General features: G+C 41.9%; 1 protein-coding gene across 4 annotated transcripts in view; it reads right to left on the reverse strand.

The window, feature by feature from the left end:
• Positions 1-476: 476 nt before the first annotated feature.
• The window catches only part of KLF3 (KLF transcription factor 3), a 36,252-nt gene continuing 23,542 nt past the window's right edge, over positions 477-13,186 (reverse strand). For 2 of the 4 annotated variants that reach the window (XM_053577708.1, XM_053577707.1), the window contains exons 3-6: positions 12,488-12,893; positions 11,674-11,824; positions 6,397-6,557; positions 477-4,354 (exon numbers count right to left, since the gene is read on the reverse strand). In XM_053577708.1, coding sequence (XP_053433683.1) covers positions 4,173-4,354; positions 6,397-6,557; positions 11,674-11,824; positions 12,488-12,893 — 900 coding nt within the window. In that variant the 3' untranslated portion in view covers positions 477-4,172. Of the gene's footprint in view, positions 4,355-6,396; positions 6,558-11,673; positions 11,825-12,487; positions 12,972-13,186 lie in introns of all 4 variants that reach the window. The other 2 variants (XM_053577706.1, XM_053577705.1) reach the window with 1 other exon arrangement.

The following is a 13,186-nucleotide window of genomic DNA, read 5'->3' on the forward strand; positions in this document are numbered from 1 at the left end:
TCCCTGTTGGCTGTTTCCAGAAAAGACAGGGACATTGCTTTAGGGCTGAGTTGAACGTTAGTGCCTCTTCCAACTGGATCTTTTTTTTTTTTTTAGAGACAGTCTCACTTTATCGCCCTTGGTAGAGTGCTATGATATCACAGCTCACAGCAACCTCCAACTCCTGGGTTTAGGCGATTCTCTTGCCTCAGCCTTCCCAGTAGCTGGGACTACAGGCGCCAGCCACAACGCCCGGCTATTTTTTTTGTTGCAGTTTGGCAGGGGCTGGGTTTGAACCCACCACCATCAGTACATGGGGCTGGCGCCCTGCTCACTGAGCCACAGGTGCTGCCCCCAGTTGGATCTTTTTTTCCCCTCTGTTAATAATGATTACCCATCAAAGAGTGATTTGCTTGGAAATTTCAAAGCAGGAGCTCTTACATTGCACATTTCTGTTCCTAGTGATCACTGCATATATAGTACTCACATGATCACACTTAATATTCTGATGGTTTTATTAACAAGTATATAATACATATATTGCATACTGTATATAGTATATGAGGACTGTACAGTACAAATTTATGTTCACAGTTTGACATGACAAAATGTCATTACTGAATTCCCATTGGACTACAGAGTAGAAACAGAAGGTACATTAAACATTCACATCTTTAGTAAGAAAGATTACCAAAATGTCTCAGTATTTGCAAGTATACTAATGCATGCTAAAAACCTTTACCCATTCAGTCTTATTAGCTTATAAAATATATTACACTTTATTAAAAATTTCTGCATAGTTTATACAAGTATTAAAGTACTGTAAATGTAATAGTCCTGCTATACTTGCAGGTACAGTTTAAGAGATGCTAAGCCAAAAGATTATTTTGACCCTCTAACACTAAGTACATAACAGGAAACAAAAGTGCTAGTATTTGTAAAACAATATTGTTGTAGCCCTCGTTTAATGCATGTAAAATGGCTTTGTAAATGTATTATTTAGATGAATTTGCAATCAACTTAGAAATTAACCTTGACCAAGAGAATATAGACAACTCTGAGCAACTTCATGTACGACAGCAATTCCTTCAAGACAACTATATATTTTCAAATCAAATTCTTTTCAAATTTTAGATCTTGAAGATTGTCTTTAAAACAATCTAATCAGGAATGATGTGCAGATACACATAGTATAGTATCAGCAATATAGTCTTTCAAATTCCACATTAGTGCAATACTGATAGTGCAGATGGGTGTTTAATAAAATATACATATAGTTTCCCTGTAATTCTGTTCCAAGGCTCTTGAAACTTCTGTGGATTTAGCATCTCCTTAGCTGAACATAGCTATGCTGCTAACGCATTCTCCAAACAAAGCGATTTAGAATGTTAATGCCCATTTATCATGTAGATTCACATTTTAAAGTAACAAAATATGATAGATTCTGATTTAATTCTCACTTCTCCAAGATGACACGTGGGTAATAACTGAAGAAACTTTATAACAAACAAAATTTACATGACACCAACTTCATGTTTACTTATCATTTTCATCAATGTAAAACATTGTAATGAAAATCACCATTGATAGTAACATGGCACATCATTAAAACCACATGTTCAAGGGCATCTTGTATTTGAGGTCTTCCACAATAACAGCTAAAAGTGACTAACAGACTAAATTTCTCAACTATCATAGTAAAATACAAATATATATATAAGAAAAATTTGGTAATGCCAATTGGTAACGAAAGTATATAGACCAGCATGGGAATAGAGAATGGCTTCTCGGGGTTGTTTTTCCAAAATTGAAATGGATCTTTGTCTCTGACCTGTTACCATAACCTAAGCAAGCTAAACAATGTTAAGAGACTTTGCGGGGTCTTGCCTATCTTTTGAGCATTTAAATATGCCATAGCAAATGCATCACGTTTCATGAGAACTCTTAAAGCTGTTAACTAAACTTGGACTCAAAGTTGATTCAAAGATCAATTCTGTCCTCTCTCATCCCCTTTCCTCCCTTCAGTGTGGGTTGGAACATACCTAAACAACTTATCTCCATCATAACAAAAAAGTTCCTTGCCTTCCATCTTGATTCTGTGTGCTGTGGAAGAACCATTTCCAGAAACGAACACTTTTGGGATGAATGCGACTAAGCATTTATAATACAGACAATATCTACTTTTCAAAGAGCCATTTTTATCCCAGTTCTTATCTTAGTTACAAAAACGAAGAAAAAATAGCCCAATCAGGATGTCTGAATGTTCTAAACAAATTCTGCAGTGCTTAAAAACAAAAAATCAAAACCAAGTGCCAAGATAATAAATTTCTCAACTCCATCTCCTTTCAGTTGGTTTACGGGGCTGACGCGCTGGACCCTTCTGGTACAGTCTCTACAATTTTTATTAACATAGCATCATCCAAGCAAGCTCCCCACACAATTCCCAGGCCTCTAGAGTCAACTCATTCGCTGGTGTTTTAAACAATGTGTTCCTCCCAGTTAAGGTTGTATTGGATCCTGAGTTGTGGCTGGGATGGAAGTTCAAGATTCCATTCTTCTCTCTTCATTCTTTCAAGAGGGATGAAAGGGCATTTTTTTATATGCACCTACATTTAACCACTGTTGCCCATTTTCTTCAAATTCAAGACCAACGGCATTTCTATGCATAAATCAATTTTTATTAACATTGACTATGGTGCTCAAAAGCCTGCTTTTGAAATCTTACCCCAATAATGGTGGTATTTTCAACACAAACATAAGTCATTATTTTCAGTTTGTCCTGATACTTGACAGTGGTAGTAAATTGCCAGCCCTACCAGTAAACTTTATATGAATCCCTGATCTCTGGTTTCCTGTTTTTCAGAAATTCCCAAAATAAAGGTTATGTGTGCTTCACAACTAATCATATTTACAAATAGTGTCACTCAGGGCTTCAATTCAATGAATCTACTAAAGCATTAGCAGATGCTTCTTTATGATATGTGTCATGAACACAAATGACAGCCAGTTTGGCACCTTACAGCTCACACAGAAGAATTTTTGTATAAAAGCTATGTGATGAATTTGTACGGGAATACAAGTACCACTCAACATTTCCCTGTTTACAATAAAGCTGTTATGCAGGTTGGGTAAAAGAAAGACCATCCAAAAAAAGAAAAAAAGAAGACCATCCATACTCTTACCCAGAAGATTTTGTACTGTTACTAAGCAAATATTTTTGTGGAGTCCCTACTATCCAATGCCTGATCCTCTCCTATTAAGGACATCGTAGGAATGGAGATAGCTGCGTGGATGACCCCATTGGTATTTGGCTTTGCAGCACGGTTCTGCACGGCTGAGCATGCACATGAGACTGATGCTCTGGAAAAGCACTGCACAGCTACCCAAATGCTGAAATCTCACCAACAACCCCTAGCTCAGGAGGAATGGTCGTCTTCCTCCTTTGCCTCCCCGGCTCCCCCCGACCTCAATGGCCCCCTGCTCCTTTCCAGGCTAGGAAAGCACAGCATCCATCCCTTGAAATAGGAGACACGTCACCGACCTAAACCAAAAGCTCTGGCTCATCTCCCAATGGTGGCAAAGACCTCCGTGTCAGCTGCAGGCACAGAGGAGGGCAAAGAACTTGATTCATTCAGATGAAGTGATAAATCCAGGCTGACAAGATTTGTGAGAACGATGAAAGACTCCGCTAGCTTGAAATCTTGCTATACACTTCTAGCTAACCGGTGAAAGACACCACCCTTCTTTCCGCTGTCAAGAATAAAATGTGATCACAGGGCACAGAGGTATGAATGTCTCTGGCAAGGACTAGCAGGCTGCATACTGTATTTCTAATACATTTACTTTGACATTCTTTTGAGGAATACATGGAGAACCCGATAACTGGTTACGTTAGTTGACATGTTCCCTTGTTCTCGTTACATTAAACGTATCTACAAGAAGGGTTTGCTTAGCATCCCCGGAAAAAAAAAAAAGTGTTCACATTCTTTAGGTCTGACCCGTGGTAAGGAGAGGGAGGATTAGAGAACAGCTACTACTGACCATATGGAAGTTTTGAATGATATAAATTCTGAGATTCAGACCAGCTGAATCCAAATTAAAATGTACATGTAAAAAATGTGTTAGGCATTGGGAGGGAGGACAGAGAGAGCCAGGTGAGTGGGGGGTCGTGTTGAGGCAGGAGACAGAGGCATTCAGACTAGCATGTGGCGTTTCCTATGCAGGGCAAGATGGTCAGAACGGGAGAAGCTGCGGTCACAGTCTGGACACTGGAAAGGTTTGATTCCAGTGTGTTTTCGGAAATGTCTTGTGAGTTCATCAGACCGCGCAAACTTCCATGTGCAGCCTTCCCAGGTACATTTGTAGGGTTTTTCTCCTGCAAAAAGGAAAAAGAAAACTGTTTGATTTTCCTGTAAAGACAGTGAAGATATATGAGCGAATGCTTGACAAGTAGTATTTCTAAGATCCGTTCGTCTATTTGTCCTTCAATAACATGGTGTCTTCAAAACCACAACAGGCAAGCAAGAAAACAAATGAATCAATTCTCTTAATGTTTATTTGGCTCTCTGTCCCCCTCCCTACAAAGGGGAGGGAGGATTTTGAGCGTTCTTAAAATGTAAAGCTAGGATTTCAACATTCTGTTTTCTTGTTTAGTCATAACAATTATGCCCAGTGTACTGCTTTAATTCAGAAGTGCTGAAAATAGTCATTTCTCCCCTTCTGTCCGAAGCTACGTTTTTGCAACCTTTTCCAGTAGGATAAGGATAATTTACAGTGAGGAACAGAAGACCCTTATGGGGAAATGACAGGGAGAGCCAGTATGAAGGCCCTTAGAAACAAAACCGGTGTTATGGCAGTCTTCCATGTTTAAATTAGTAATGAGGGATACTGACTATCAAAAACTAATTCCCATTTAACACCCCTTGTTCTCTAGAAACCTTAGCATTTTAATGAGATATTCAGAATTTGTATCACCCGTTTCACCACAGAGAATATACACAGAAAGCCATCTTTCCCACATCAGAATTATTATCCTAATAGTCAATGTCTTTTTAACTGTAAGTTTAAAGTTGGTAACAGCCTCCTCTAAGTCCCATTAAAGCCCGAGGGATGCTTTTATTAAGTGATCAGGCATTGCTGTTTGGGTGTTCCTCTGAACACAAGGCTGTCCCCCTCAGTTCTCTCTGTGATAATATTACCCCAAAGCAAAACAACAGTTGTACGTAGGCTGACTTCCCCTGAGCTTCCTCTGCCTCCTCCCAGGATTCACTGAGAAACTCCACTTGTAAACTGCCAGACACTTTCCTTCCCTTTTCTCTTCCAAGCCCCAGATTCCTCTCTGCATAAATATTCCAAGTGAGTCTCAGAAAAACAATCTTCATTCCAAGTTAGGGAAAATGCACACAGAGGCGAAATGCTGTCGAACTAAAATGTCACATCTGAGAGTCTGAAGTGAGATGGGCCTTACGGTACATCAGTCACCAGGACTGACTAGTCAATCAGGCTGTGATAACGTTGTTGTGATTTCCTTAAGATATTTTGCTGCCACAGTGTTCAGGAACACGAAAAACAATTTCACATTGTCTTCCCCCATGTAACCATTTTTATATGGTCCGCTGCTCACTGTCTATATCCGATACTGGGCAAGATGGAAGATACCCAAAAACAGACATGCCGGGCAATGATATAAACAAAAATCACCCAAATTCCTTTTCTTTCTTTTAAGGATAATCTTCTATTTTAAATCCATTTGTATCAAACTGCTGCATGCATTCTGTATAAAGAACAGTTCTTTGATCTCACGCGTTTGATAATGTACATAGGTTCAATGACAGCTCACAGGAAGCCCACATCCTGGACAATTAAGGCACTTTCTCCTGTTCTAGCAGCAAAGCTTCCTTTCCCTTGCAGAACACTGAACTATGATTATGAGGGACCCTGTTACAGGGATTACTTTCAATCTATTCTAAATTACCAAACCCATCACCCTTTAAGACTAACTACCTGTAGATGATTATAACTCTTAAGATACCTGAAAAATGGGCGGGGTGCAGTGGCTCACGCCTATAATCCTAGCACTCTGGGAGGCCAACTCTGGGATTGCCTGAGCTCAGGAGTTCAAGACCAGTCTAAGCTAGAGAGAGACCCGTCTCTAAAACTAGCTAGGCATTGTGGCAGGCGCCTGTAGTCCCAGCTACTCGGGAGGCTGAGGCAAGAGGACTGCTTGAGCCTGAGAGTTTGAGGTTGCTGTGAGCTACATAGGATACCAGGGCACTCCACCAACTCTGTCTCAAAAAAAAAAGCCTGAAAAACTTTTATTATAATAACCCGGGAAAGCCAGAACTTCCACCTTTAGCATTCATTCCATTCTAATACTTCTTCAGAAAAGAGATGAAGTGAGCCTCGCGTTTCCAATACCTGTGTGTGTTCTTCTGTGTGCTTTCAAGTGGGAGCTTTTGGTGTACACCTTGTTGCATCCGTCGTAATCGCATCTGTGTATCCGCCGCTTCCTCTGGGTATCCGGGGATTCCACAGGTAAAGGTCTCTTCCCAGGCTGCACGATGACTGAAGGATGATTCCTACGAAAGCCAACATTAAATACCAAATGTTGAGAGGGCTCTTTCTTTCCTTTGGTTTACTAAAAGCATGAACAATACTGGGTGAAACAAACACCAAACTAAAAAAATCCCCAACAAAGTAAACCAAAAGAAATTAGCTCATCAACCCAAGAAGCACTGCTATAGTCATTCAACAAACACATAGTGGGCACCTACCATGAGCCAGGCACTGTGCTTGGCACCGGAACAAAAGATGAATAAAAACAGGGTTCCTGCCCTCGAGGAGCTCACACTCTAGGGGGAGACAGACATGGAAATAAGTAAGGACAGTGAGAAGGTTAGGTGCTGTGCTAGAGGGAGGTGCCGAGTGCTAGGGAGGCTCTCAACCTCGGTCTACGTTTGCCTTCCACGGAGCTTCCTGGGATGAGCCAGTGCTGCACCTCACAGGCTGTCCTCATCTTCATTTAGGGAAAAATGGGAAAGGCCAAGTTCTAAGTCTCAGGCAATCACACTGTTAGATGTACCTGTATGTTATCCTTTACCTCATTGGCGTGAGGGTGGAGCCTCTTAGAGACTTGCCAATTCACATTTAATGTTTAAACACTGGCTGGCTCTTTCCAAAAAAAAAAAAAAAAAAAAAAAGTTGGCTTTGCTATTTTCACAAACTCTAACCTTCACTGTCACTCCCATGTGAGGGAGACTTCAGCACAGTGTTAGCAGCCACCCACTGATACTGGCACCCCCGTGGGGTGCGAGACATTCTCCCTCCCTGATTTTCTCATGGATTTTTTGGGTGGATTTGAAATCAAATCCTATTAAACATCACCACGAGCTTTCTCTTTTTCAGAAAAAATGTGTGGTGAGTAAAGGTAGGTGGGCAAGTGCTGGGAAAAGTCTGTGAAGTGGTCGCAGGCTTCCCCTGTGATTAATGTAAGTAATTAGAACGTTCTTTTCTGCTCACTTGTTTTTCCTAACGACTAGTTACTCGATACATCACAAACGTATGCAGTTGGCCACCAACTGTAACTAGAGACACCTTTCTTTCGAATTTGAATCCATGGCTCCTAAGATGTTCCAAATAATACATGAATGTTCTGTATAGCTGTGTGTGAGGACATCAAACACTGGTGAAAAAAAATAATAATAAATTTCATGAGAGTAAACAGTAAGGTTTAAAAAAAATTATACAAAAACTTCAGGCTTGGTGTCTATAGCTCAAATAGCTAGGGAGCCAGCCACATACATGGGAGCTGACGGGTTTGAATCCCCAGGCCTGCCAAACAGTAATGACAACCGCAACCAAAAAATAGCCGGGTGTTGTGGCGGGCACCTGTAGTCCCAGCTACTTGGGAGGCTGAGGCAAGAGAATAGCTTAAGCCCAGGAGTTGGAGGTTGCTGTGAACTGTGATGCCAAGGTGACAGCTTGAGACTCTGTCTCAAAAAAAAAAAAAAAAAGTTAGCTATTAAAATCCAGAGAGTCCCTAAAATGAAATTTGCTTTTTTGTCTTGGTAAAAATTTGAATACCCCTTGTCAAGAAGTTTTTCAGGAATGCTAAGGACTAGAAAAAAGAAAAAAAGGTGGGTTTACATGACCCAACTTCTCAGATTTTATTATCAGCAAACAAAAACTGTCAGTTTTGAGTACCACTTTGCTTTCTTACCCTGATGTCTGAAAGAGGGGTACAGATGGATAAAATAGCCAAGTTTAGATACATGGACAAGTGAACATGAAATAGAAGGGAGGAGAAAAGAACATGAACTTGAATCATATATATGTATGCAAACAGAAAACAGAAATGAGAGGTGTACATGGACAGATTGAGTTTTTATAAGGCTGAATTATTCATTTAAAATCCTTCAGTAAAAAGAAAAAACTATCAGTTCATTTTTAACTTTCAGCTTGAATGCTATCTCATGAAAATGTTTCATCTTCATTAAGAGAATGTCAGGAAATAAAATGCTGGGCAGGAAATTTAATGATTAACTCTAAACCCACCTACATGGTTGGGCTACTGGGAGAGTATCTATCCCAGACCACTAAGGAAATCCCTCTCAATTATTGGACTTAGTGGGGCTGGGGATCTAATATTTTCTGTGTGGTAATCATAATGGCTTTTTCTGGGTGTTTGTTTCCTATGTAAAGGTTATGCTGAAAGGCTGTGGGCTCCAATTTTGAATCCCAGCTCTGTCACTGACAGTGACCCCGGGCAAGGAGCCTGTCCTCTGTGTCTCAGCTTCCTCCCTTTAAAACCAGGATGATGACAACAATGTAGTCAACATGCAAACTGAAGAATGACGTCTGTCCCGGAGGTAAAAATCACTAAATGGCAGCTGTGAATGTTTGGAGGCTCAGGAAGGCTTTACCCATTTGGAACTGGGCACTTTACCGTTGTGTAATTTCACGAGGAGTTTCTGAGGATGTCCCCAGACCAGAACACCTCCACTTGAGTCACTGTCTACCTTGAAAGCAGTGATGCTCTCAGAGTGGTGAACAGCTCGGCCATGAAGAGCCTGACAGTTCAGGCTGAGGCTGGGTAAGAGCCCTGGGTTCTCCTGGTTCGTCTCCTCACTCCTCATTTTAAAAAGGTAGTTTGGGATCATTCTAACCAAGATGTTAGAATAGCTGTTAAATATTAGATACCTGGTCAGTGTTTTGAGTTAAGCTATAATTCGTACACAACTAAGTAGGCAAATCTGACCCTCAAGCTTTTTGTTTGAAATACGGTTTCATATATGTCAATATATAACCGAGTTTTGGAATTTGATATACCTTTGAGTGCCTGTAAAAATAATTCTGAAGCTATAACACTGCGATCAAGCAAATGGATTTCAAAGCTGTACTTTAAAGTCTGCCTCTGGAAGGGAAGGTTTTCCCAAGGCAAATATTATTGGGGCTGCCTCACTGCAATGGTCCGAGGAGCCTATTTCAAGTGATTCTTTCCTGGCTAGCTGGTTTCCTACGTGGGCTGCTACTGGGCACCCTCCAAGACATTACTTAATCACATCTGTGAGAGAATTACTTAAAGAGTACATGTCCCAGTTGTGGCTAATCTGCTGAAAAATTTTTAAGAACAAAATGCACTGTTAGGTCAGCACTAAAATAAGCATATTACTCATTAATCATTAAAAAGTACTGAGCTTGAGATCATCAAAAGAATACTGCTTAAAATAGGAAAGAAAAAAGGACTTTCTTTTGAGCAGAATTCAGAGCATAGAATATTGCCTTCAAATCTTCTACAGACATGCAGTGGTTGGTGGGGGGCACCTTTTTTCGGTAATGTTTTGCATTGTAATTCACACTAACCTAGACTTTGGAAGGACACTTTCCCAGTCAATGGATGCCTTCCCACGTAGGCACTTGGGTTTATTTACTTTTATAGCATTTTTTTAATTGCCTGTGGAGGAGTAACTCCAAATGCATGTCATCCTGTTCATGAAAAAGAGACCACTTTGCCTGTAAGATGGGTCTGTTTTGTTCAGTCCCTGTTTTCTCTTTCACCTGAGGGCTCAAGCAGATGCCACTGGTGAATGAGGGCAAGACGGCAGGACAAGCCCTGATCTGAAAGCAGGAGACCCAGGAGACTCCCTCTGCTGTGGAGGGTGGGATTACGGGCAAGTCAGCTCATCTCTCGGCCCCTCAGTTCTTCCCTGGCTCTGACTCCCACATGCTTATTTTTGGAGGAATGAAATAATTCCTTCGAAAACACATGGAGAAGTTTCTTCCTTTTTTTTTTGAGGGAGGACGGCACCATGCAATTGTGCGAAGTAAAGATGTGCTGTTCCCACTGCTCCAGACGCTCTCCCTGCCCACCGACGAGGCTGGTCACAAACACTGTCACTCTCTTTATCTACCAGGGAGCATATGACAATGGGGGGAAAAAAAAAAGACTATGATTCGGTGCGGCAGACGATTACTCCATGTGTCACTGGGAAGACACCCACTGCGATACAACCAGAATACATTTGCAGTCACCAGGAAATAGTTGTTCTAAAAGCAGAGAAGCTGTGTCCCGGTGCAGAGTTAACTGTGTGAGGCAGAGGGGTGGAGAACACAAGGCAGAAAGGTGGGTGGAACATTTATCCAAGGTGGACGGAGAGAAGGTGATGTGGAAGGACGATGGCGGACGCAGCCCTGCTCAGATGGTAATGCTGTCTGTGTGCTCGGAAGCCGGCCACTGAGCCAACGCCAAAGCGCCACAACCCAGGACAATGACAACAATTACAATTAACGGTGAAAATAAAGGGGAGAGGAAATGGGTGTCGCAAGATTAAGGGACTAATCCAAGGTCATAAAATGTTGGAGAGCAGAGCGGGGACCTTGTTGGCTCCAAAGGCCATCTTCTGAGTGACTACAAACCCAGAATAATCACTGGTAGAAGTCAAGGTTATCTACCATGGCAAATCCATGAATGGCATCATTTAATTGTGTGGGCATGATCACGTTACAGCACATCAGACCTCAAACAAACCAGCGCTCAGGTGCTTGGATACCTCGCAACCTTCCTATTTAGACGGCAATTGTACACCTCTATGGGCAGATATGGTTCAGAAGACCAGAGAATAAAAAGTTCTTTCAATGCTGAGCTTCTCCGAGCTATGCAGACAGCTTTCTGTTGCTGCCACTGTTAACAGGACTTGTTCTGGAGTGTCTCTCTTGGGCTTGTGGATGGCCTACAGTTTCTGATTAAAGACATTCCCCAGAAAAGACACAATATGCTAGATTAGAAGTGACAACTAACAGGACTCTGTCCACATGAAAACTGTTCACTATAGTTTGTTCTCCAAGCTTAAGGAGAGTATCTGAATGCCCAATTCAACCTGTGCAAGGATCCTGATTATGGAAAAACTACGTACACAAAAAAGATGTATGCAGTAAGGTGCAAAATCGTGGATAACTAATTCACTGAAAACTGGACATAATCTGTCGTAACGCTATCAGAGTAACAAAGAGCACGTTGTTTTTGGAATGATTCTCCCATTTTGACTAGTGGTACTGGCCCATTGCCCAGTGGCTACCACACACTATGAGGAGTTCATGATCCACACCATAGCACACGTTAGCCCATCTTGTGCTGCCACGCCAGGTCCCAAGCCGCACGCTACCATACAAATGCCAGGCAGACCTAAATATACTTACTCTTGCAACAATGCTTGTGGGGGGGATACTGAGTTCATTAAAGGGGGTGACATTTCTTCAGGAAAATAATCTGTCCTCTGTGGTTCGATCCCAGGTTCTATTTTAATTTTTTTCTGTAATATAGGCTTCTCGTATGATTCAATTACAGGTACTAAAAAATAAAAATAGAAAAGTCACTCCGTGTACAATTTACCAATTACGACTTTTAAGTTTGTTGCACAGCTCCTATCTAGAACCCTGATGCGTGACATTTATGTGCCTTTGACAATATTATAGCCAAGAGTGAATCTGTGGAGGGGGTTCTTGTTTCTCCCCACCATTATTTTGCCAAGAAGCAGCAAATAGGAGGAACTGGAGTTCTAAGATACAGCCCCCAAAAGGATCTTCCTTACAATTTTTGGTTATCTCCCTTCAACCCATAGTCCTCTAACATCAGCTGATAAACGGGGTGGCTTTTCATAACCATTAGTTATCACCATGATCAAAAAGTTATTCGTTAAATGCCTCTTGCACTAGCACTATGTTGGTATTCAATAAAGCAATACCAAAGTCAAGATTTTTTTCCATCCCCAAGTCGACAATCATACAGTAAAAGTAATCAAGCATCTGGTGGTAGTAAATGGCCTGATTTAGGAGAGCGCCTCCAATGTCAACACTTTACAAAAAAAAGGAAAAAGAGGCAATGACTTAGGCGGATGAGGAATCCTTCTGAAGAGTTCAATAGCTCCTGCCTTGTGCTTCCTCACACAGCCCTTCTGGAGAAGCCCCAGTCTACTAAGCGGGGGCAGCGGCACAGGATAGTGGCAGCACTTACCTTGCATGCTACTATTTGAATTTTCCATCTCATCCGACAAGGAGACCATGAGAGGCTGCTGGAGGTGACTCGTGTACATGAAGGGGACAGGCTGCACCACCACGGGCTGTATGACCGGCAGGATCCCCGGGCTCCGTATTCCGTGCCGGGAGAGGGCAGCTGCCATCACTGGTGGCATGGACAGTGGCACGCCGAAGGGCTGCACGCCCGGAGAAGGGGGTGAGTACTTTTTCATCGGCGGGCTAGAAGAAGGCATGCTCAGCCCAGGCGAGGCTCTCCGGTGTGAGGACGGGAACTTCAGTGAGGAAGGAGAATTCCCAGCCGAAGTCGGTGAACCCCGCTTGTTCACTGTGAGGTCCACTGGCTCCATCTGTATTCCAGGCAGGCCTTCCGGGGTCTGGAAGAACTTATCAGACAATGGTGTAGAGTAAATGACCCCATACTTGTTGGGCTTCATTGATTCCATGTAATTAGATGGATAGGACTATTGGAAAGGAAAAAAAGAAAAAAGTGTAAACAGCCGAACAAGTGTATGGAATTAAGACAAAAAGATGCAACAAGGGACTTATAACTACACAGGGTTTACAAAGTGGTTTAGATTGCGATGTATACTGGACTTCAGTGGTTACTGTGTCCCAAGGAAAACCTGAAATATAATTATAAGGTGATTCCATGTGAAATGTTAAGGTTGCTACCTGG

The sequence above is a fragment of the Nycticebus coucang genome, chromosome 23 (genome assembly GCF_027406575.1).
Source record: "Nycticebus coucang isolate mNycCou1 chromosome 23, mNycCou1.pri, whole genome shotgun sequence".
In the NCBI taxonomy this organism is placed as follows: Eukaryota; Metazoa; Chordata; class Mammalia; order Primates; family Lorisidae; genus Nycticebus; species Nycticebus coucang.